This window comes from Desmodus rotundus, chromosome 6, assembly GCF_022682495.2.
Source record: "Desmodus rotundus isolate HL8 chromosome 6, HLdesRot8A.1, whole genome shotgun sequence".
Classification (NCBI taxonomy): domain Eukaryota; kingdom Metazoa; phylum Chordata; class Mammalia; order Chiroptera; family Phyllostomidae; genus Desmodus; species Desmodus rotundus.
Window position 1 is genome coordinate 104,836,830 of NC_071392.1, and position 23,098 is coordinate 104,859,927.

The 23,098-nt window shown below is 54.7% G+C and overlaps 1 protein-coding gene across 1 annotated transcript; it reads left to right on the forward strand.

Moving 5' to 3' along the window:
* Positions 1-1,800: 1,800 nt before the first annotated feature.
* Positions 1,801-21,564, forward strand: SDC4 (syndecan 4). The gene is made up of 5 exons (XM_045194544.2): positions 1,801-1,935; positions 13,568-13,703; positions 14,818-14,864; positions 15,695-15,896; positions 19,480-21,564. Exons 1-5 carry the CDS (start codon positions 1,864-1,866, stop codon positions 19,629-19,631), a joined length of 609 nt encoding a protein of 202 aa, XP_045050479.2. The 5' UTR covers positions 1,801-1,863; the 3' UTR covers positions 19,632-21,564.
* Positions 21,565-23,098: the final 1,534 nt, after the last annotated feature.

Genomic DNA, 23,098 nt, shown 5'->3' on the forward strand with positions numbered 1-23,098 from the left:
TTTAGTTCTTTGATTATAACAGGGTGCCCCCCACTGATACTTCCAACAGTACCTGTACTTGAGGCCCCAGAGGACGTGCCATCCACCCCACCTACCCACACTGTTAGGAAGATGCAGGGATAAGGCTGACACACAACTTTGTCTTTTTTTAAAACATCGACTGCACAGCCCCCCTGGGAACCTGGTCCAAAACCCATGCATGTGCCCTGACCAGGAACTGAACCAGCGACCTCTCAGTTTGCAGGCCGGGGTCAATCCTCTGAGCCACAGCAACCAGGGAACGATCTTTCTTTCTTTCTTTCTTTCTTCCTTCCTTCCTTCCTTCCTTCCTTCCTTCCTTCCTTCCTTCCTTCCTTTCTTTCTTCCTTCCTTCCTTCCTTCCTTCCTTCCTTCCTTCCTTCCTTCCTTCCTTTCTTTCTTTCTTTCTTTCTTTCTTCCTTTCTTTCCTTTCTTTCTTTCTTCCTTCCTTCCTTCCTTCCTTCCTTCCTTCCTTCATTCCTTCATTCCTTCCTTTCTTTCTTTTTTTCTTCCTTCCTTCCTTCCTTCCTTCCTTCCTTCTTTCCTTCCTTCCTTCCTTCCTTCCTTCCTTCCTTCCTTCCTTCCTTCCTTCCTTCCTTCTTTTCTTTTCTTTTCTTTCTCTTCTTTTTTTAAAACAAATATGGAAGCAGATCCGACATTGGAGATAAACTCGCAGACCAGTTCTCTGACAGATCAAAAATTTTAGGAAGTTCAAGATCTGGAAAAACAAACCCCTTAACGATCCCTTAAAACAGAGGGCAGCCACCCTAAGTCGGCCCGTGGCTTGTTTCTGTTCCGCTCACTAAGTATTAAGTAAGAGTGGTTTTTACATTTTAATTTTCTTCATCATTGGTATTTCTCAAATCCTCATCCAAGGATATGTTTATTGATTTTAGAGAGACAGGGAGGGAGGGAGAGAGAGAGAGGGAGGGAGAGGGAGAAAGAGAGGGAGAGAGAGGAACGTGGGCGTGAGAGAGAAACATCAATAGGTTGCCTCCCTAGCCCCAGGTGCCCCTGCTGGGGATGGAATCCGCAGCTTAGGTACCTGCCCTGACGGGATCAAAGCGCAACCTTTCGGTGTTCTTCGGGAGGACACTCCAAGCAACGAAGCCACCCTGCCAGGGCCAGAAGAGTTTTTACATTTTTAAATGCTTGGGGGGGAAACACCAAAAGAAGAATGGTATTTAGTAACACGTGAAATTTTTATGAAATTCAAATCTCAGTGTCCAAAAATAGTGTTTCATTAAAACACAGCCACTCGTTCTTTTAAGGACATATTGGCCCCCTCTGAGCTACAACTCTAGAGTTTAATTGTGACGAGACCGTGTGGCCGACAAAGGCTAAATACTTAGCTCTTCACAGAAGTTTGCTGACCCCTTAAAACTCCCGGTGTTCGTGTCCCATTGGGAAAGTCTTCGTGCCCCATTGGGAAAGTCTTCGTGCCCCGCGACGGGAGCGTACTCGCTCTGAAAAGCGCTGATCTACACTGAGGGCCTGGGGCAAGTCCTCCCTGCCCGGGGGCCTCAGTTTCCCCCGCTCTAAAAGGGGGTCAGACGCGGTGGTCTTTGGGGGCCTGCCTAGCAGGGGATCAAATCGGTGAAGGCGGTCGGGGCTCCCGGGGTCAGTGACTCCGGGTAGATGCGCCCCGGGCGGGTCACTCCGGGTTTCCATCTCTGCGGGCGGGCTCGGCGCCCCGAGGCCCAGCTTTGGCGGGGAATTCCTGGGGGAGGGGGCAGGGGTGCGGGCGGCGGGGGCGGGGCGGGGCGGGGCCGGCCACCGCCTATAAGGAGGGCCGACCTCGGACCGCGGCCACCAGCCTGCGCGCCCTTTCCCGACCGCGACACCATGGCCCCCCCCCGCCTGCTCGCGCTGCTGCTGCTGCTCCTCGTGGGCGCCCCCGCCGCGGCCGCGGAGTCGGTAGGTGCTTGGAGATTGCCGGGGGGAGCGCAGACCAGCGCCGTCTTTGTTCCCGGGAGCCCGGGAGAGAGGGTGATCGGGAGGCTGGGCCACCCGCCCCTAAGGAGGTACCCAGGTCCGGGAAACTTTGCTGGAAACTTGGCTCCTGAGCCCCCGGGGGGAAGCCGGAGGCTGCCCCCGCTCGCCTTGCGCCCCAGCCTGTTGCTCTGCCCGCCTCCCCTTGGCCTCTGCCTTGACGCGGGCTCCAGGCTCGGACGTGACTAAGCCGGTGTCACCTTCCCCTCACCCCCCGCACCTTCCCTGGGGATCCTGGTACTGGCTCAGAGCCCCGGACCCCCCTCCTCGCCAACTGGGCGCCCAGAGCCGGCAGCTCCAGTATCCCAGATGCCTGGGGGTGACGGGGGCCGCGAGTGCTGGGGAGTGGAGGAGTTTAGGGTTTTGCGGGGCCTTGTTTCACACACCGGGGAGCGGAGAACGGAGCCCCAACCTCGCTTCTGGCCTCCGCGGTGCCACTGGCTTGTGACTTAGGGCAAGGGCTCCGCTCACCCCCTGCTGAGTCTCGATTTTTTTTTTTTTTTTCCCCCATCTGCACCAAGGGTATGAGGGAGTGGGGCAGGGGGTGGCCCGTGCTTCTTCAGGGTCTACCCCTACAAAGTTGAGACCGAGGACTGGAGGGATGGAGGAGCGCTCCCGCGCCACCCTTTCTGTAAGAAGCTTGTTTACTCCTGCTCATTGCAGACTGGGAAATCGAAGCACCCACGTTGGGTGAGTGAGGTGAAGGAGGCTGGGGAGAGAAGGCCTCACTGAGCGGGGAGAAGCTTTGCCTTCTTGCTGTCCACTGGTCCCTGTCGATTGCAAAACCCTGGGCCACCTGAAGCTCCTGTCATCCCAGCAGCCAGCTGGGGAGAAGGCAGGCAATCTCCTCTGGGAAGATGGGGACGCAAGAATTGCTGGGAGAGGCGATCTGCGCTCCCCCCTATGCCCCCCCTCTTGCCCGCAAGGGCCTGGGCTTTGTGCCCCTTTCCAGCCCTTAAGTTCCGTTTTGGGGAGATGGAGAGGAGTGAGTCCCTGTTTTCAGTTTCTGTACAGGGTTCCTATTTCTCTGGGCTTACCTAGGGGAAAGTTACTTCTGCCGGACAGGGTTCAGCTGAGGAATGAGGAAGACCCTGAGCAATAACCCTCCCGCACACATTGGCAGTGACCATACCGCTTAGTCTGTGCCTGTCCCTCGGGCAGTGTTCTGATGGCCTCCTGATGGCTATTTCAACGACTCCATCCCCTAGCTCAATCCTGACAGCGACCTGGTTTACTGTTCTTGACCTGAGACTAGAGAGGCTAACTCATTTGCCTACATTCATACGGCAAATTAGGGGCCAAGCAGATTCCTATTTAGGCAGCCAGGCTTCCCAGCCGCTCCCTGCTCTCATCTCAGCTTGTCATCTGATGCTACTCTGAGTGGTTGCCGCTATGTCCCATCCTGGGATAACTCAAGACTCGTTTAGAACCTAAAGATTCGGGGCTGGCCAGCCTCAAGGAATTCTGAGGTGGAAGGGGATGATTTCCCCGAATTAAGGGTAACCCCACTGAAAGGTTAGTAGCTGAGCCAGGACTCAAACCCAAGCCGGCTGCTCCCTGCTGCGGTGGTCCTCACCAGGCCGCGAGGGATGCGGTGGAGTTCAGCAGTTGGGGAGGCATCCAAAGGAATGCCGTGTCAGGTGGGTGCCGCTGGTCTGGGCAATGGGAGAGGAAAGTCCCTGGAGGCTGTGAGGTCGACGCATGGGCACTCGCAGACCAGCGTCAGCTCAGGGACTGCTGAGCCTGCAAGTGCTTGAGTGAGGAGAGGACAGCTGTGTCCCTGAAGGATGTGTTTTGGGGGAGGGCTGTCAGTCCGACGTGTGGTGACCCATCAGCTGTAGGAGAAGTCCGCCCTGAGCAGCTGCTTCCTGAGAGGGTGGCCTTCTGTTTTGTCCTGACCTCAGTGCTCCCCTTCCTGGCTAATGTCACAGACCTTCCGCCCCTAATTGGGTCACGGGGCTTCCTCTTTTGGCCCTGCCACCCCCTTTCCTCCTAACGCTGTGGCCGGAAAAATCAGACCTCGGTCATGGCTGGATTACACCATAGACAGACATGACCTCGTCGGCCCTTTATGGCTGGTGGAGAAAACGAGGCCCAGGAGAAGGGATTTGCTAAGAGCCGTTAGGATTTACTGAGCACTTTCCCTGTGCCAGGCTGGGGACGTGGGAAACGGCCCGCAGAAAGCCTGTGGGGATTGTCCTGTGCTCACTTCGTGAATGCGGGAGCTGAGAGTGGTCAAACAGGCACCACGCTGGGGTAGCAGAGAGCGTGCAGGCCATCAAAATCTACCCAGTAGCCCCTCCAATAATTCTATTGGGGCCCTCCCCAAATTTTAGGTTGAAACCAAAGGCCTGCCCTCCCTTTAGGTGGTGCCCCCTGCCCCCTAGGTGCCACAAGTTTTGGGGAGGGAACCTGGGCTGAGCAGCAGCCTCCTCTCCATGGGGCCAAGGCTTGCCATCCTAAACCAGTTCTTCCTGTCCAGCTGGGACCATTTCCCTGAACTGCCTTCCTGCCGCTCCCTCCCTGGGCCATTAAAGGCAGTCTTGTTTTGGGACACTGGCCCACCCTCCCCACCCCAGGTGGTGCTGTCCAGGGGCAAAGCCCGCCTATGTGGCACAAGGCCCAGTCGGTTCTGGGGAATTGTCCCCGGCCCACCAGGGTACTTTAACTCAGAGATGCTTCCGGGCTCCTTGAGAATTCTCTTCTTGATTGCACAGAAGTGGGGTTCGGGGGGAGCTCAGGGGGTCTAGGACTCTTGAGTGACCAATGAGAGCTCTTTGGAATTCTTAGAAGCCCCGAGAGCTACCAAGCGCCTGGGAGAATATTTGGGTCATGGCTTGGGGCGGGGGTGGGGGGGCTCCATGAGGTTGGGTCCCTTTCCCTCTCTAGGTGGACATCCCCCGTCTATAAAATGGGATTCGAACTGATCGGCCTCCAGAGTCCTTTCCAGCTTGGCTATTCTATTAATGATTAAGTACCTGCACTTCGAAAAGGGCATGGGAAACCGTAAAGACAGCTAAGCTTTTTCCTCCCTTGAATTAAGTTATGTTTGGTGAGGGAATGACACACCGCACAAAAATCTGAGTTGCCCCCACTTCCCGCCCCCTCCACTCCCCGCAAGGCAGGAACTCTGCTCTATTCCTTTCTAGTGAAATACTCGTCTTATAGTTAGTAACTCAGGAAACATTTGCATGAATGGAGAAGTAATACTCAGGCGTGAACTTCATTCTGAGAGGTGCACCGAGGTTATTTATTACCGCTGAGAAAGCATCCTGGTGTTCTGGGGGGCAGGTGTGATTGTCTCCATTTCATGGGACCCAGATGCTTGAGGAATGCAGTGGTTTGCCAAGGGCAGAGCAAGGTCCGTCTGACAACACAAGGTTTTTGCTTTGTGGGCCCTCAGAGAACATTCCAGTTCAGGAAATTGGCCGGGGTGAAGGTAGATACCTCAGGTCCTACTTCTGAATTGCGGGGTGACCTTGAGTAATATGCCCTATCTCTGGATCGCAGCGGGCCCCAGGTATAATAAAATGAGGAAGCGGGGCCAGAGCCCTCTGGGGTCCTTCCTGTCCTGAGAGCCCGCTGATGGGGGGAGGCAAGCTTTCTTGGCCTTCGTGGTAAAGAGCCTGAATGAGAAGGGAAGTTGGAGGTGGGAGGGACATTCAGCTCCTGCCATCCCCAGCTCCTGGAAACGGAGGGCTTCTCCAAGGACTCAGAGTGCTGAGCGGCCTGAATGAGGGGTGGGGAGAGCCAGGCTGGGCTACCGCCCCAGCCCCTCCTGGAAGGAATTGACTCCTAGCTGTCCTCAGCCTCCGGGGTGGCTGGGTGTGATTTCCAAACCACGTTTAAAATGGGGGGAAGGGGCTGACCGGGGCTGTGTGAGTCACTGGAAGAGAGCGAGAGCTGGCCTGCCTGAATCACCCATTTCCTTTCCACCTCTTGGCTGTGGGATGGCTCTCTGGTGGAGCTGTCTCAGCGGGCTCCAGAGTCTCACCTTGTCCTTTGGGAGCCTATTAATCAGCATCTCAGTGTCCAGGGCCTTGAGGGGACATACGAGAAGTATTGGTATGGCCCAGTCCTTTACACTGCCTTGCCCTGTAGGTGGACTTTGAAAGAGTTCAGCCAGTCCTCACATTGGTCATTTGGCCTCTGCTGAGCAGGTAGTGCCTTGCTCCCCACTCCCCCCACCCCTTAAAGCAAAACTAAGGCTGCAGCTGGTCTGAGTTTACAGAGCCGAGCTGGTACAGTCCAGACTGGATCGGACCCCAGGAGTCTCTGGAGTTCCATACGCCCCCTCCTTGCTCGCTGGGACTGGCTAGAGGGCATCGATTGGGACACTGGTGTGGAGTTAGGCAGACCTAACTCTGGAGGCGTGAAGTCCTCCCTGGCTCAGGAGGGATCACTCAGCCTCTCAGCTTCTTGGCCTGTAAGAAGATCTGCATTGCGGCGACGCTGGTAGGAGATGACCAGACCGCAAATAAAGCTCCCAGTGTTGTGCTTAGTGACAGTGCCCTTCTTTGTTCCGACCACTTGGATGCTACCTGGTACCTTTGAGGAACCCACCTCCTTGGCCCCTGGAAAGCTTTCTCCCCTCCCCTGTTTCTAACCCATAGCTGCAAGGTGGGGAGGGACGAGTCCAGGGTGGGGCTGATGGAGCCCAAATCAGCTATTTGTTTGTCTTAGAAGTGGGCTGTTTGATAATTAGCAGATGGGTTTATATTTAATCAAGAACCAGTTCCCGGCAGCCCCACCTATCCTGCCACCTCTGGAGGCAGCGCCTGCTGACCAGTTCGCAGCTGGAGAAAGATAGGACAGGGGGTTTGCAAAAGTTTTGAGCCACTGCGACACCACCCAGGACATGGTCACCGTTCGGAGTCGGAGGACCCTGTTAGTGGCTGAGCAAATTGTAGATCGGGCTCTGGGCTTTGGGGGGTGGGTGCTGCTGGTGGACAGAAAAGGTAGTGTTCTGAGAGGCCAGTTTTGCTATGTTTTCATTGCCTGGTGCCTAGAGAGGGAGGAGGAGGAGGAGGAGGCATTTGTCAACAGCTGGGGCCTAGTTTAACCCTAGGAGTACAACAAACCCTGCTGGTTGGTTGATAGCTCGCTGGTGATCTTTGGGTGCAGTCCCACATCTCCAAGGGGCCTCTGGCCCTGTCTGCTGGTGGCGGGTGACTGGAAAGTGGGTACTGGGCATGTCCCACAGCTAGAGTCCCATCCCGGCTCTGCCTCTCACTTCCCAGTGGCACACAGGTAGTTAATAAGTCACTTCACCCGTAGGAGCCCAGTGTCCTCTCTAAAACACCTGTGTCACTTGGGGGTCACAATCGGTGTTTGGCAAACTTGTAAAGTACCGGCCTAAGTTTAGTTTCTCATCATCGGCCAGACAACCTGTTGGCCTCGGGAAGGTGGTGCCTGGACCCACACTGTAAATGTAAACCAGTGGTTACAATTCTTGGGGTTCAAAACTTTGTATCCTTTTCAGAGGGCTCCAGGAGTCCCCCGAAGATCACTCTGCGATCTGAACAGTTCTTGCCGGCTTTGGCCTTCTGCAGCAGCTTCCACCCCCACCCCCCTGCTTCCCACCGGCCTCTGTGATCCCGCTTACTTCCCACCGCCACCCTCCATTCAGGCCCTCCCACCCAGGCACCCCACCCTTCACTCTGCATGTTCCCTTCCTCGTCTTTCAGGCCCTGAGCGAGTGTGTCTGCCCCAGTTTTCTCTGGCACAGTAGAGGAGGCTGCTAGTCAGGTGACACCTGCAGTAATGGAAAGGGGAGGCAGGGAGAGGTTGGTATGTGTGGAAACAGTGACTTGGTGGAGCCTGCCGGTCATGGCCAGGCCTGCAGGGACTCGCTGTACCACTCCAGCCTCCCTGGGCATGGGGACAGGGGTGACCAGTGGCTGGGCAAGTCACCAGATGTAGGGGTGCTCCTTGCCCTGGGGAAGCTGGGGTGAGAGACGGCTTTGGGACAGACCCACTTGGTCTGGAGTCCTGGCTTCCCAGAGTGGTGGGGGAGGCTTCGAAAGGGCATGAAGCCAGCACCCAGAGCTGATCTAATCAGCCCAGACAAGGCTATCGACCCTGCTGTTGAGAACAGGGAGGCTTGTTTACGGCCCACCCGCCGTCCAGCAGGGACCTCGGGTCCAGGATCCGCTGCCGAGATTACAAGCCCCAGCGTCAATGCGCCTCTGTCTCTGTGGCCCTGCGGGAGCCAGCCCGTCCCCGGCTGTCTCCACCGGTAATCGGAGCAGTGCCCAGCTTGGTTACCAGGCCTCAGGACAGAGGGAGGCTTGTCTCTTTGAGAACTGTCTTACAGGTAGGGAAACCGAGGCCCACAGGGGCGATCTCCCAAGATTGCCCAGTGAGTTGGTGACAGGGGTGTGCTGTCAGTTCCTGGCAGGGGATGTGCAGAGGTTCCAGAAGCTCCCACTCCCTGCCCCCGTTCCTAGCTGTCACCCCGGGATCCTGGAGCCCTTGCTGTGGGAATGGGCTGCCCTGGGGGGTTGGTGTAAAGCTGGCTGCTGGCGGTGCCAGGCCTGGCGACTCTCCTGAGCGATTGTGTTCAGAGTAACCCGACCTCAGAGTGGGCAGAGTCTGGGCTCAGCCGACATCCGAACCCCCACCCCACCCCCAGAGCCGGCTTAACCCTTCAGGTACTGGAGCACCAGGGTGTGGGTCCATGTGCTGTTGTTTTGCCTCCGAGATATTTTTTCACTCCCAAGGCAGGTCAGGAAATACCCTGGCATAGAATTTCAGGCCTCTGTGGGCATTGCCGTTGAATCCTTCTGGAAAAATACAGCTGGTCTTTCCTCTGCCTCTATCTGCTTAGGACAAGTACTCCAGTGGTGTGACCTCGGGCTGGTCTCTGCCCACCTTGGGGGCTTTTGTCCTTGCACAGTCTGGAGGGGACGTGATTGGTTGCAGACAAGTCTCTGACCCGTCCTAGGCTATGTCCCTTTGCAGCTGGCGAAGCATCTTCGACCACCTTCTTTCTGCAATGGAATTGCTTCAACCACTTTTCTCAGGTTTCTCTGGCCCTTGGACCAGTAACCCCTTATCCAGAAGGAAGACAGGCAGTCCTGTCTTCCTATTTAATAATAGCCATATTCATGGAGCACCTGCGGGGCACCAGGCCACATGCTGGGGTGCTGGGGCCCCTGCACACACTAACGCACTTCACTTAGTCCTCATCCTGCAATGGGGCCTCTAGCCTTGGTTACAAAGAGAGGACACTGAGAATTCAGGGTGTGAAATAAGCCCCCAGACTCACAGAGTTGCACCTGTGGATCTGCCTTTTCGGGTAACCACTCTGGGGGAGTGGTTACCTTCCTTTCTACCAAGGTAGAGAGAGTCCTGATTGAGGGCCCCAGGTTTTGCTCATTCTGGGGCATGTCTGGCCCTTCAGAAGGTGGGGGGAACGGTGACAACAGCCCCTGCTGGAGACCTGCCAGCATCACTCTTGTGTATTTGGTCTTGGAGCCTAGGGTACTCACCAGCCCTCTCCCCAAATTTGGCATGCCCAGTGCCCTTCTGGTCACGCCTCCTGAAAGAAGGGTCAAGCGTGTCCCTGACCTTGACCCTAACTCCCCTGGGAAGAGCCAGCTGGGGGAAAGCTCTCCTCCCTCTCCCTCGCACCAGTTCATATTTAACCAAGCCCTGACCCTGAACTTCTCCCGGTGCCCCAGCCAAGTCTCTGTTTATTTATGGGTTGAAGCACTGTCACTTTCACCTTTGTGCACTCCCCGACCAGGGGAGGGGCGCGCTGGAGCCCTGGCCTGGCCGTGGACTGTGGGGTTGGGGCAGATGGGGAAGCGTGGGTAGCATCGAGGAGTCTGGCTGTGGCCACAATACGGTCTTGAGAAAGGTCGAGGATGGAATCCCAGCTCTGTCACCTTCCAGCTCTGTCACTTTGGGGGAGTAACGCCACTGAACCTCAGTTTCCTGCAAAATGGGTAGAACACCCTACCGGTTTGTGCCCGTAAAATGAGCTCATAGAGAGAAGGACCCAGCTGGGCTCCCGGCATGCAGTGGGTACTTGTGCTGGCCACCCCAGCCCCCATGATTCTGGGTGTCAAAAGCTGTAGGACTCTGGGATAGGCTTGGTGACCTTTTCCTAGCTTTATGCCTATAGCCTAAGGACTGGGTGCATTTCTGGAGTGACAGCTGCAGCCTGTGGGCAGCCAGAAGCCTTGAAGGAGAGAGGGAGGACAACTCCTGCCCGAGAGCCAGGAGACCTAGGTTCCAAGTCCAGCTCCGCCGCCAGCTGCTTGGGTGACCTTGGCGAAGCCCTTTGTCTTTTAATCTGTTTGCTGGGTAATAAAATGAGACAGTTGGGCTCTGTGGCCTCAGGTACCTTCTGTTGGCAGGTGTTAGTCCCTTTAGAACAGGGGTGTCAAACTCATTTTCACCAGGGGCCAGATCAGCCTTGCAGTTGCCTTCAAAGAGCCAAATGTAATTTTAGGACTATGTATATGTAACTACTCCTTAACTAGGGGCAAGGAGCTCTACATTCTGCCCTTTGAAGGCAACCGTAAGGCTGATGTGGCCCCTCGGTGAAAATGAGTTTGACACCCCCGCTTTAGAACAAAGCAGCACCTACCCCGCTTCTTTCTGTGGGGAGTGTGGGGAAGCACCCAGCACCTCTAAACCTCCAGGTGCCCGCCAGCCATGGGCCAGCAGGGTCTGTGAGGCCCACGTCCAGTGCCGCTTCCCCAGTCGTTTCTGCTGTGCGCCTGTGAGAAGGACGGAGTCACATGGAGGCCTGAGGGCCCAGAGAGGATGCCTGTGCATGCACATGCGTGTGACTACACGTTCTCTGGGCAGGGGTGGGGTGAGGTGAGAAGAACAGATCACATCCTTAGCCAGGAGAGGGTGGGGTCCTCCTCTGGTCAGGGCTGGGCCTGGCTGCTGGGTGGCCTGGCCCTTCAAAGCCACCCCAGATTGAATAGGCCTTGCTGAAAAGAGGGTGGGGGAAGGGAGGGTTGTTGCCCTCCACCCCACGCCACCCCCACAAACACACACAAAGGGATGGTTACCCACAAGCCCCTGCAGTCAGGTCCTGGCTTGCTGGGCTAGTCTTAAAGGGCTCCTGCCCACGGAGGAATTTCCCTGTTGTCAGGGGGTCGTGGGCAGAAAGGGTGCTTCTGGAGTTGAAGAAGAATTTAACTTCCTGTTTCCTCTTACCAGCACACCTCACAGTTCTCCCAAGCCACCTTGACTTGCTGGAGGAGAGCACCTGGCCCAGGTGGCCCCTAGGGACCCTGTCCATTTAGAGCCAGCACGTGTATCTGCTGTGACCTTAGACAAGTCCTTTATCCTCTCTAGGGGCCTGGCATAATATGAAGGGTTAGGAAGACCAGGTGGCCACAAAGAGGGCCGACCTGGGAATAAATCTGGCTCGGCCTCAGTTGTGCCGATTTGTCTATAAGATGGCCATACTCACCTCCTCATGGTCTTCATTTCACTGATGTAAGACAGAGGTAAGTTATTGTCAGCCAGTTGGCGTGGGCTGTTTTGAAACACTCACCCACTGGAAGGCAGATGATGAGGAAGCAACATAACGTGGCTCCTGGACACGAGGAGGGTCTCGGCCTAAAACAGCCCTGCCCGGACCCCAGCCCCTGTCTGGAGGACTTGGGGCTCTGACTCCCGCGGCCAGTCTGGTCTCCGGGCCAGGTCAGCAAGTGGCCGTAGTACGTGCCATCTTTCCCTCCTGGGCTGGTTTGACTTCTGCTCTCTTCCTACCCGGGTAGGCGGGCACTCTCTGCACATGTGTTTATGCGTGTGGGTCTACATGTATGTAAAGGCTCAAGCGATCCATGCTTCAGTTCTGGCCCAGGGGAGTCATTTTCTACCTGTGCGAACTTGGGCAAGCAACTTTATCTTTCTGAGCCACCTGCACCCCTTCCACTTTGCAAAAAAAGATCTGTTTGTAGAACCATTTCATGCTAAGTGCTCAGCTGGGTAAGCCACTGAACTGCTATCAGGCCCTGGGCCCCAGGGGAATTGGCAACAGGAGAAGGGGGTAGGAGCACAGGACCCCACCCGAGGTGCTGGCAGCTTGCACAACCGGAGGAACCTTACCCCTGAGCTGCCAGACCAAAGCAACCATCACAGCCTGTGTGCGGGGCTGGAATTCCAGCGCCAGCAGCTCCTGATTCCCAAGTCATGAAGTCATCCCTCACCAGGCCTTAACCCCTCTGACTCCTCACCCCCGTGGGCGCTGAGTGGTCAGCCAAGATACTCCCCTCCTGCGGGAGGTGGGCTGCCTGCCCACTGCCGTCCTCCCAGCCTCCCTTCCGGGAATCCAGCATATGCCCTCGTGGGAGTGGAAGAAGGCTTCCAGCAGGCTCCCACCGCCTCTGCCCGGAAGCCATTGCAGGAGCCCGGGCCCCTCCTGCAATGGTAACCTTGTCTTCGGAGCCAATTCTCCTTCTTGAAACCCTAACCCTCTGGCAAACAGCAGACACCTTAATATTTGAGTAATTAGTGAAATGAGTGTGGCCCAGGCTGCCGTTCTGTGGGCAGACAGAGCCTCAGCCCAGGAGCTAAGAGGACAGGTGGCGGGCATTCCAAGTGCTTCCTACCCTCTGAGCTCTAGGCGTTGGGAGCAGAGTAGCTGATGTACTGTAGACCCTTAAGAAGGTTCTTTGCCTTCCTGGACCTTTGTTACTTTCCTTTGAAAAGCTTCTCAGTGGGGGTGGACCTAAGATTCTGCTGTGACCGGGTGGGTCCCCGTGGGGTAGGGGTTGAGGGACACTTATGGGTGCTGGAGTACACAGTCCGGGAGGGCAGTGGCTGTGCCTCTCCGTGGTGTTGGTGGCAGCACGCGTCTGTGGGAGCTGTTTGGAAGCCTGAGTATATGAGGACACTTGTGCACTCTTGAGTCACTTGGTCTGGGCAACGCCCTGACCTGAGGCTGTCCCAGGGTGTGGGTGGGCCAGCGTGCCTGTCCAGGCACGTCTGACTCGGCTTGGAAGGGTGTCCCGGAGCCAGCAGGCCTCTCTGCCATCAGTGAGTCTGCTGCAGAGGCAACACAGGGCTCTGGCTCCCGGAACCCTGGTGGGGTGCATCCTCTGGCCAGCCTGTGGTGGGCGCAGGGGGCGGGGAACGCTGGCTCTGAAGTCAGGATGCCCGGTGTGGAATCCTCAGTCTTCTACTTGCCACTGTGTCATTGAAAGAAAGTGATTTTGAGTCTTTAGTATCCACTTTCCTCACTTGTAAAACGGGATGAAAGTCATGCCTTTAGAATTAAGTACTAGACCGGACATGTAGCAAGTGCTTAGGAAATGGCACCTAGTACTGTATTTCCATTCTGATTATTACCACCTTCATCATTTTTACTAGCCCAGAATGGGAACTGGACTTATGTAAGGTCACACAGCAGGTGAGGGGCCAGGAAGGGTCCAGGACCCAGGACTGCAGGCTCTGGCCTGGTCCCCTTCCAGCACCTCAGGTCACCTCCTCGAATGCCTGTTTCACTGCCTTTCGGGGAGCAGGCGCTGCTGCAGACCATTACAGGGGCTCCTGGCTGATCTGTCTCCTTTCTTCACTCTAGATCCGAGAGACTGAGGTCATCGACCCTCAAGACCTAGAAAGCCGGTACCTTTCTGGACCGCTGCCGGATGACGAGGATGTGGGGGGGCCCGGGCAGGAACCCGACGACTTCGAGCTGTCTGGCTCTGGAGATCTGGGTACGGAGGGGTGATGGCCAGGCTGGGGTCCGGGGCTGGAGGGAATGTGTGGTCTCTCCCCCTGGGAGGTTGACCACGCCTTGAGACTGGACTGTTGTGGGAATTTTCTAGAGTGCTCCTCTCCCCTCAAGTAGAAGATACAAAGGAGCCAGATCAGCCTGTCCATCCCTGAGACCTTCACTGAGCTGCTTGTTTGTAGCTCCGGGTTTTCTGAGTATCAGCCTAGACCCATTCAGCTCTAGGGCATAGAGAGAAGGGGCTGGCGTGGTGAGAACTGATTGTCTTTCTACCTTTGAAAAGGAAAAACAGACCTGGGGGCCTACAAGGTCAGAGTGTAGGTGGGAAACCAAGAACAAGACCCAGCTTCAGATGGGGTGGGATGGGTGAAGGCGCCTGGGCTTCTTGGGGCTGGACCTGGGGCTGGTGTGTTGCGAGATCTTCTGCGACTTTCTGGCCCCGGATGCTGAACCACATGGAGCCACTCGGAAATATCCGTCCTGTGTGCGGGTGGTGGAGTAATTCAGAGTTTGTGTTTGGGGGTCAGGTAATCCTGAGTTCAAACGTCCAGGCGATGGCCTCTGAGCCTCAGTTTCCAAGCCTGTAAAATGGGAATAGAAATGACATTGCACCCGTGTTTTAGGCATTGGACCCAGTCGAAGCTCTGCATGTACCAAGCACTAAGTAAATGTTTTAATATTGCAATTTGTGATATTTAATATTGTGATCTAGAGTCTTGCTTTCTCAAAGGAGTCCCCTGGGGATCTTGGTAAAATGTAGATTCAGGTTCAGTGGGCCCTGAAATTCTGTATTTCTATCTGGCACCCAGGGGTGCGATTGGTCCCTGGATCTACCCTTTACTGAGCAAGGGTTTGGAACTGACAAAGCATCTGCCCAACTACCAGCTCCACATTCCTAGGAATGAGCCAGGGAGGCAGGGGTTAGGAGCCCCATTTTACAGATGAAGTGGCTGAGGCTGGGATGGGAGTGGTCTCTTGCTGGGCATTGAGCATTGGGGAGCTGCTTGTAAGTCTGGACTCACAGCAGCCGTGGCTGAAAAGGGGTTATTTTTCTGGGGATACCTGACCTCACTCACATAGCCCTTCTGACCTTACAGATGAGTCAGAGGACCCCAGAGTCTTCCCTGAAGTCATCCACCCCTTGGTAAGTAACTGTGTGTCTTGCGTCTCCCCACCTCTACCCCCCCTGCCCCCCCCTCCACACACTCCTCTGTGACACTTGTTGAAAGGGGCAGGGGTAGGTGAGAGTCTGACCTCACTCTGCACGAAGACATTCATTTGTGACCCTGGGCTCACTTGGGGCGGGCCCCTCTGTGGGCCACAGGCAGGCCATCCTCCCTGCCAGGACGACCACTGTCAACATTTAGAAGTGTTCCCAGCCCCTTTTCTGTGCTTTTGTAGACATTTCCCAACACGAAAGTCAAATGGTATACACAGTTCTGTGTATGGCGTTTATCACTTAAAGTGGCCGCAAGTGCTTTCCCTCATAATTAAACGTTCTTCCTATTTTTAGAGGCTCCATAATCCTAGTTCACCCAATTGCCCTGATTGATGGAAAAGTTGGTTGCAATTTTTGATATTCTAAAATTATAGCACTACAGCAGCATCTCTTATCCAAATCTCTGGTGAGCATCTTAAGATAGAGTCTCAGAGGCAGAACTGCTGCCTTAAAGGCAATTTGCAGTTTTGCTAAACCTTCCCCCCAGGGTGGTTACTCAGAATACCCACCGAGCAGCAGCGAGGGGACCCCTGCTTCACTGTACCCTTGGTGGCACTATGCATTCCCATTTTGAGACAGATCCACGAGACCAGTTGAGGGGAAGGATTTGATGGCCTAATTATTGAGCTTGTGGCTGACTTCTGCACCAGGACCACGTGGTTCAGTGAGACAGCCAAACCAGTTTCCCCACTGGGCTGCAGGGCCGGCCCCTCCCCAACCGTGCTGAGCCTCAGTCTCCTCTTTCCCCCATCCAGGTGCCCTTAGATAATCACATTCCTGAGAGGGGGGGGCCTGGGAGCCGGGTCCCCTCCGAGCCCAAGGAGCTGGAGGAGAATGAGGTTATCCCCAAGAGGCTCTCGCCACCTGTTGAAGGGCAAGAGGAGATACCCAACAGGGTGTCCATGTCCAGCACTGCCCAGGGCAGCAACATCTTTGAGAGGACAGAGGTCCTGGCAGGTAAGGTCCCTGCTCCTCACTGGGTATCTCGAAGCGGCGGGGGGCAGCCGGGGCGGGGGGGGGGGGGGGGGGGGGGGAGCGCTCTGTGGGAGGTAGTGCTGAAGGTCATGGGCTCCATGCAGGGTGGCCCTTCCTTAGAGCCACAATCAGGGTGTACCGCCTGGAAGGACTACACCTCCCTAAGGGGTGTGTGTGTGCGCGCGTGCGTGTATGTGTGTGGCGGGGGCTGGGCAGGCCCTGACTGTGCAGCCTGGTGGAGGGGAGAAGAATTGCCCATCAAAGACTTCTAACGAGTGGACAAGCTGAGTCCTTCACTTGCCTGCAGTCCTCTCTAATTTTCAAAGCCTTTTCACCTCCTGGGTTTGGTGCCTGGGGAGTTAATTATTAAAAGTTAACATTCTTTGAAAACCTCCCTTGAAAGCCCAGAGCTCCTTCGGATTAGACTGGTTGCCCCTCCCCCAGCTCTCTCATTTGACAGCCTCTGGCCTTGGCTGAGGAGCTCTGGAACCTCAGTGGAAGCGAGCCTCAGTTTCCTCCGCTGCAGATGCAGACGGGGATGTCTCCTTGGCTTGATGTAATGGCTCCGTGACAAATAGAATCTGGGATAAGGAGGCAAACGGTAAAGGGCCGTTCTGACTTGGTAGTATGATATGTGAACCTAAAATACAAGGTCAAGGTGAGAGGCAACAAGGGCTTATTGGAGATCCAGAAGAATAGCAATTAGGGAATCACTGGTTCGGGTAGAAAGCCAAATAGTGTTCCGATTAGGAGGGGAAGGCAAGGGGTATGAATGAGGAACGGGGGGGGGGGGGGGGAACAATGACGTGAATAGAAGGAAGGAATTCCTATGCGTGGTATATACGCTAAGGGAGCAGATAAGCTAACCAGTGATGCTAACCCTAAAGAATGTCTTCAGTTTCCAGACATGGTATCTGCTTTCCTGGTGTCTTTGCAAACAGTTGTTTGGAATACAATCCTGCTTTCGCCCCAGTCCTCCCAAACGTTCTTTTGCCCGGTGTTCACATTCTGAAGGTCTGAGGAGTAAGACTTGCAAGGCCCTCCCTCTAGGGTGGCAGCTCCAACTCCATTTTGAAGTAGCTCCGTGCACAGTATTTTTCACAAATCTGCCATCAAATCTTCACTGAGCCCCCTGCAGCAGGTGGCACGCAGGGAACCTTCATGTGACAGATCGGAAACGGACCCCTAGCGTGGGTTGGCGGCTGGCCCCAGGTAGAGCCGCAGGGTTCTGGACTACAATGTCGTGTTATGGGGACAGCTGTGTCCCAGGGAGAGCGGGGCTGCAGGAGAGGCTCTGTGGAGCCAGCCGCTGGGATGGTGACTGGCTCCCTCTCTCCTGCCCTGGCAGCCTTGGGGATTTCCAGAGCTGGGGGGAGGGGTACTGTCAGCGAACTCCCTTTGTGCCAGGTTTTACAGGCCAAGGGCCAAGCTGGATGAACCAGCCTGGGGAGTGGGTGCCCTGGGTCAGGGTTGGGTAGCTCCTGTCTCCTGGCAACCAGATGGGCCAGTAGCTCCCAGGAGGCTTGAGGTACAGGGACAGAGCTCTGAGTCCTGCCCCCCATCCAGGACAGATAAAGGATCTTGCCTGCTTCTTGCAGATGAGGCTCCCTGGGAGTATAACCCCAGGTGACTTGGGGCCCATCTCAGCCCTGACCCTGGCCCCCTGGTCCCTGAGTTTCTGTGTGATGTGGGTGGGGTGGGGATGCTGTTGAACTAGGGGGCCCATAGAGACTACTTAGCCTTTTGAGTTTCAGACTGTTCGGTTGAAGTATTTTAAAGTTTCCCCCATCTCTCTTCAACCACGGGGTTTCACTTTCAGTGGGCATAGTTGTGTGTGGGATTTACATAAGGTTTTGCTTTTATCAACTAAGGGCTCTATTCCTTTTAAAGCGAAATGTGTTTTTTTTTTTTCTTGAAAAACATAAAAGTAGTTTTAAAAACCACTGATCTATTCCAAGCAACTGTTTCTTATGCATGAGGAAGCTGACGCCACGTGCCCTGGGTCACACAGCCAGAGGCAGAACCGAAGTTACGTCCTCTCTTAAATCTTCCAGTGGAGAATTAAATGAGTATATATGATCTTCCTGAGAAGTTACGTTGTTGAGCGAGCTGGGGCAGGACCCTCCAGTCCAACCTTTTTAAATAGCACCTGAGGGTTTATCAGGTGCTTGCCGAGTGCCACGGGGTTCAGGCACCTTCCCTCACAAAATAGCCCTTCAGATGGGTTTGGTTAGTGAGACTGTTACAGAGAAGGAAGCCGAGGCTCAGGGAAGCCAAAACACTTGCCCACAGTCATAAAACCAGGGAGTGGTAGGCCTGGCGTTTGAACCTACGACCACAGTCACTTGTGAGACTGTACTTGAACCTTGACCTTGTGGGGAGTCCCAGCACAGGCCTACTAGAGGGGCCAGGGTTGTCAGGGAGAGGCAAGGACGACTAGAATGGGGTTGGTTCCTGATATTCCCTGTTCTTTTCCTGACATCTCCTGGGGGCACTTTGTGGCTGCTTTTCATGGAGTTCTCTCTGAGAACCAACCTTGCTTGGCTCTGGGCCCCCACTCTATGCTTAGCTGTGACTGACAGGGATGGCAAGTTAATCTTCTTAGCCTGAGTAAGACTGAATTAGGGGACTGGATCTGCCACAGAAAGGATGCTGGGAGGCCTCCCTGCCCCCCTCCCCAAACGGAAGTGAGCCATTCTGGCCTCCTGAGAACATCCACCGGAGGTTAGAAACCCACAGCTGCCCCATGCTGGCCAGCTGCCCTCGGGCTCTGCTCCCCAGCCCAGCTGTGAGTGTCATTTACTGCCAGGCCTGAGTCAGGGTGTGAGGTACAGAGAAACCACATTTACAGAGCAGGAGTCCTGAGCAGCTGCTATGCACTTAGCACTCTAAGTGGATTAATGTATTTAATTCTTAGGACACACGTGGAAAGGTACTATTATTTCCACTTTGCAATGAGCCAGATGAGGGAGCTTCAGGTCACTCAGCCAGTTAGTGGGGGGATGGGAGTGGGCACTAGGCCTTAACCACGGGTTGTAAGTCTCCATCTACAATAGCTAGAACGTAGTAGTACGGCCCTGCGACTGTGTTACGCCTGCGTATGGGAGTGTGTACCTGGGTATACGCAGATGTGTCTACCTGTCTGTGGAAAGGTATGCCGGCGAGCACACAGGTGCACACGGGGACAGCGAGAGGACTGCGTGATGCGTGTGTGTCTGTGACCATTTCCACGGCGTGCGACTTTTCTTGCTTCCAGCTCAGTTAGCGCTAAGCTGCCGCTGGGGAGTCGGCCTGGTGTTTGGAAAGAGCCGGGCTTTGGACTCGGGCAGATGTGGGTTGGGATGGTGGCTGTGCCACTCTGGCCCTATGGTCTTCAGGGACCCCTGTGACCCCTTTTCTCATAAGGGAAGCCGTGAGACTCACGTCCTGCAGCAAGCAGCGTGGCGGGCACAGGCGGTGGTGGTGGTGAGGGTGTCTCGTTGTGAGAGAGCCGAGTGGTGGGTGGGGGAGGACACCCGAAGCCCTGAGTTGCCGCTCTCACCTTGCTGTCCCCTCTTCCCTCCAGCTCTGATTGTGGGCGGCGGCGTGGGCATCCTCTTTGCCATTTTCCTGGTCCTGCTGCTGATGTACCGCATGAAGAAAAAGGACGAAGGCAGCTATGACCTGGGCAAGAAACCCATCTACAAAAAGGCCCCCACCAATGAGTTCTACGCCTGAAGCTTCCTCATGGGCACCGGCTTGGACTTGAGGGGGGTGGAAAGCAGAAGGATTTTGGAGGTTGGACGTTAGGGTAGGGGGAGGGCAATCTAAAACTGACCTGTCAGCATCTTCAGCTCTGATTACGTGTCAAGGGACAGGGGGGACGTCACCTTCTCCTGTCCCTGCCTGCCTCTTCTTGATTCTCTGGGCCCCAATGGTCCCAGCAGAAAAATGAGGCTAAACTTGGCCTTTCAGAAGACAAGTCAAGGATTGGATTATTTCTTCATTTTCCAGTTTAGAATCTTGGTCGGGCGTAGAGCCAGTACTCACCACGCCTCACCAGAACCCCTCGGGAGCTGTCCTAAGGGTCCTGCTGGAGGTCTGCCCCAGTGCCTTCTTCCCTCCCCCTGCCCTTTCACAGCCAGCCCTTCTGCCAGGAACTGGGAGCAGGGACTAGAACCATCTGCACCTTGAGGTGTCCGTCCAAGGGCCCGCGTCCACACTACAGGAGTCTCGGCGGTATACCTTGGGCCACTGGGCTCTTTCAAGTGACTTTCAGAAAACAAGTTTTTTTTTTATTTGTGGAGGGAGGGGAAGTAGGGAGGGTGGGGAGAGGAGCTGAAAGTTCATACTGAAATGGATTTGTAGAATATTTGTAAATCTATTTTTAGTGGTTTGGTTTTTTTTTTTTTTTTTTTTAACAATTCATTCCTCTCTGCCTGCGCAGGAGCGCACACAGGTGCCGAGGTGTTCTCGGCTCTCACACATTCCCATCATGCCTGCTAAGTTTGTATTTAATGGGTTGTTTTTTTTTTGGTTTTGTTTGTTTTTCTCGAAAATGAGAGAAGAGCCGGAGATATGATTTTTATTATTATTTTTTACTATTTATAGCTTCAGACAGAGCCTGTTTTTCTTTTTCTTCAAACCCCCTCCCTGTTTTACAAGGCGTATGCTACAGTCCTCTGTTCGTGGCTTTGACCCTTTCCGAAGCTGCTCCTTTAAGAAGTAGCTTTTGCTGAGACATAGTTTTCTAGCAGATCCCAAAATATAATATAAGGGATGATAGGATATTTGTGTCTCTTTTCTTGTAATATATTATTCTTTCTTGGTTCTAGAAAAATAGATAAATATATTTTTTCAGGAGATAGTATGATATTTCCCATTTGAAGTTGCTGGGCGGTTGAGTGAGTGAATTTTGATGTGGCCGAGGGGGCTTTTGCCTCTTTCTCTTGCCCTATCCCTGGTGCCTTTCCACTGGGCTGGAAGACTGAGGGTAGATATTCTACCTTCTCTCTAGCTTCTGCTTGGAGCCCAGCTGGTGTTCCTTCATCTCTCCAAATTTAAGAGACAGTTGGAGAGCTGTGCTAGCCAGTATGGTAACCACCAACCCCCTGTGGCTATTTAAATCAATTAAAATTACATAAAGTGAAAAATCCATTCCTCAGTTGCACTAACCACAGTTCAAGGGCTCAGCTGCCACCTGGGGCTAGTGGCTGCTGTAGCTGGCAGGCAGGTGGAGACCATTTCCATCTATCTGTGGGTGAGCGCTGCTGGCGAACCAAACTGGCTTAGCAAGTCACAGCCCCAGCTTTGCTGGGATGACCTTTGTCTCCCTGGGTGAAGGGAGGGGTTGGCGAGGGCTGATTGGGCCCTAGCTCTGGAGCTTGTTATCTTCCAGAGAGGAGAGGCTTGGTGGAGCAGCCTGGGTAGGCTACAGTCTTCTGACCCCACCGGCTGGGGTGGGTGGAATCAGCCTCTCTGCCTGCATCCTTCTCCCCTACGACCCAGGGTTCCCAGCTGGCTGGGTCCTCTTCTCCACCAGCCTCCCACCCCTGTGTCCTTTCCTCTGGCTATGTCGGAATGTCGGAGGTCAGCACCTCCTGTAGCCCCATCACACTGTTGTCTGTTACTGATTTTTTGATAAAAAGATAATAAAACCTGGTACTTTCTAGATCGCCTGCCTCTGTGAGTTTCAGGTTCCTGAGAAGTCATCCTTTCTGGGCTGTGTCCCTTGGCCTCAGTGGAGCCTGAGATAACTGCCCTGCCCAATCCCCTTTGGGGAGGCAGAGATGTGAGAGCCAGGGAAGGGCTGCCGAGGAGGGGAGAAGGTCGGGATTGCAGTGGCCTGCCTCTGTGTTTTGTTTAGGCGGCACCCTGTTTAAAAAACAAACAGACGAAAGTCCTGGGGTGAGTTGCCAACTAGAAATGAGGTCATTTCCCATAAAGATCCACACTCCTCACTTCTCTTGGGGAGGAAAGATGTGACGTCGCTCGGGCAGCGTGGCAACACTTAGGAGCTGCTGACAAGCAGGAGCCTGTCTAGACGTGGGTTTGGTGCCTTGCTACAATCTGCCCCCACCCCCACCCCAACCGAATCATCACTCGTGTCACCTGCTTGGCCTTAGCTGGCGCTGTGATTGGCAGGCTCTACACCCTGCTTTTGATCCTCAGCAGCCCTGTGTGAAGTGGGTAAGATCCTCTTCACCAAGCCAACCACCGGCAAACCCATTCTATGCTTTTTATACCTGGACCCACTTCGTAGTCACAGTTCCACAAAGTGGGTGCTGTTAGCGCCCCCTTTTACAGATGGGAAAACTAGCCAAAAGATTAAATAGCTTGCCCAAATTGACACAGCTTCCAATGGCAGAGGTGGGGTTTGAACCCGGGCAGGTGAACTCTAGAGCCTGCTCCTAACCACAATGCCTACCAGAGGATGGCACCCCTGGCCCCTTCGCTGGGGGCTGCTCAGGCCCCACAAACCCCCTCTGGAGCAGTCTGGTGTCAAATCCCTTCCGAGACCCCCTCCACACTGTTTTCCTGAACTCTGGCACGTGGAGTGGGTCCGAGCTCCTTGTACCCTGGGTCTGGCAAAAGCCCTCACATCTATTCCCTCTGTGCTATCCGAAGCTGGCTTCTAGTCGCATGTGGCTAGTTAAATAAATTGATTAAAATTCAAAATAATTAAAATTCAGTTTCTCAGGTGCCCCAGCCACATTTCAAGGGCTCAATGGCCACACACGGCTGGTGGCTCTTCTATGAGACAGGGCGGATAGTCTACAATTCCGTCGTCATAGAGACTTCTGCTAGGGCTATGTCCAGGGGTGTAAGACCTCTGGGTGTGGCTTTCGGCTTCCGCCAGCTGTTACCTTGTGCTCCAACAGCCGATGGGCAGGTAGATGAGGTCCTGGTACACAGTAAGTGCTCGGTAAGTGGCACTTTATTAACCTCATCAGCGCTGTCTTTCAGGTAAGGTATTATCTCCAGACGGCCCTTGTATTATCTTTTTTGCCATGTAGAATTACCCCTGAATTTAGGGGCTTCTGACGGCATAAATATCTCACATAGTTTCCATGGGTCAGGAATTTGGGAGCAGCTTAGCTCAGCGGTTCCAGGCGGGGTCTCATTAGGTTGAACTTGAAATGTTGGCCATGGCTGTGGTCCCCCTAAAGTTTGACTGGGCTGGAGGAGCCACTTCCCAGATGGCT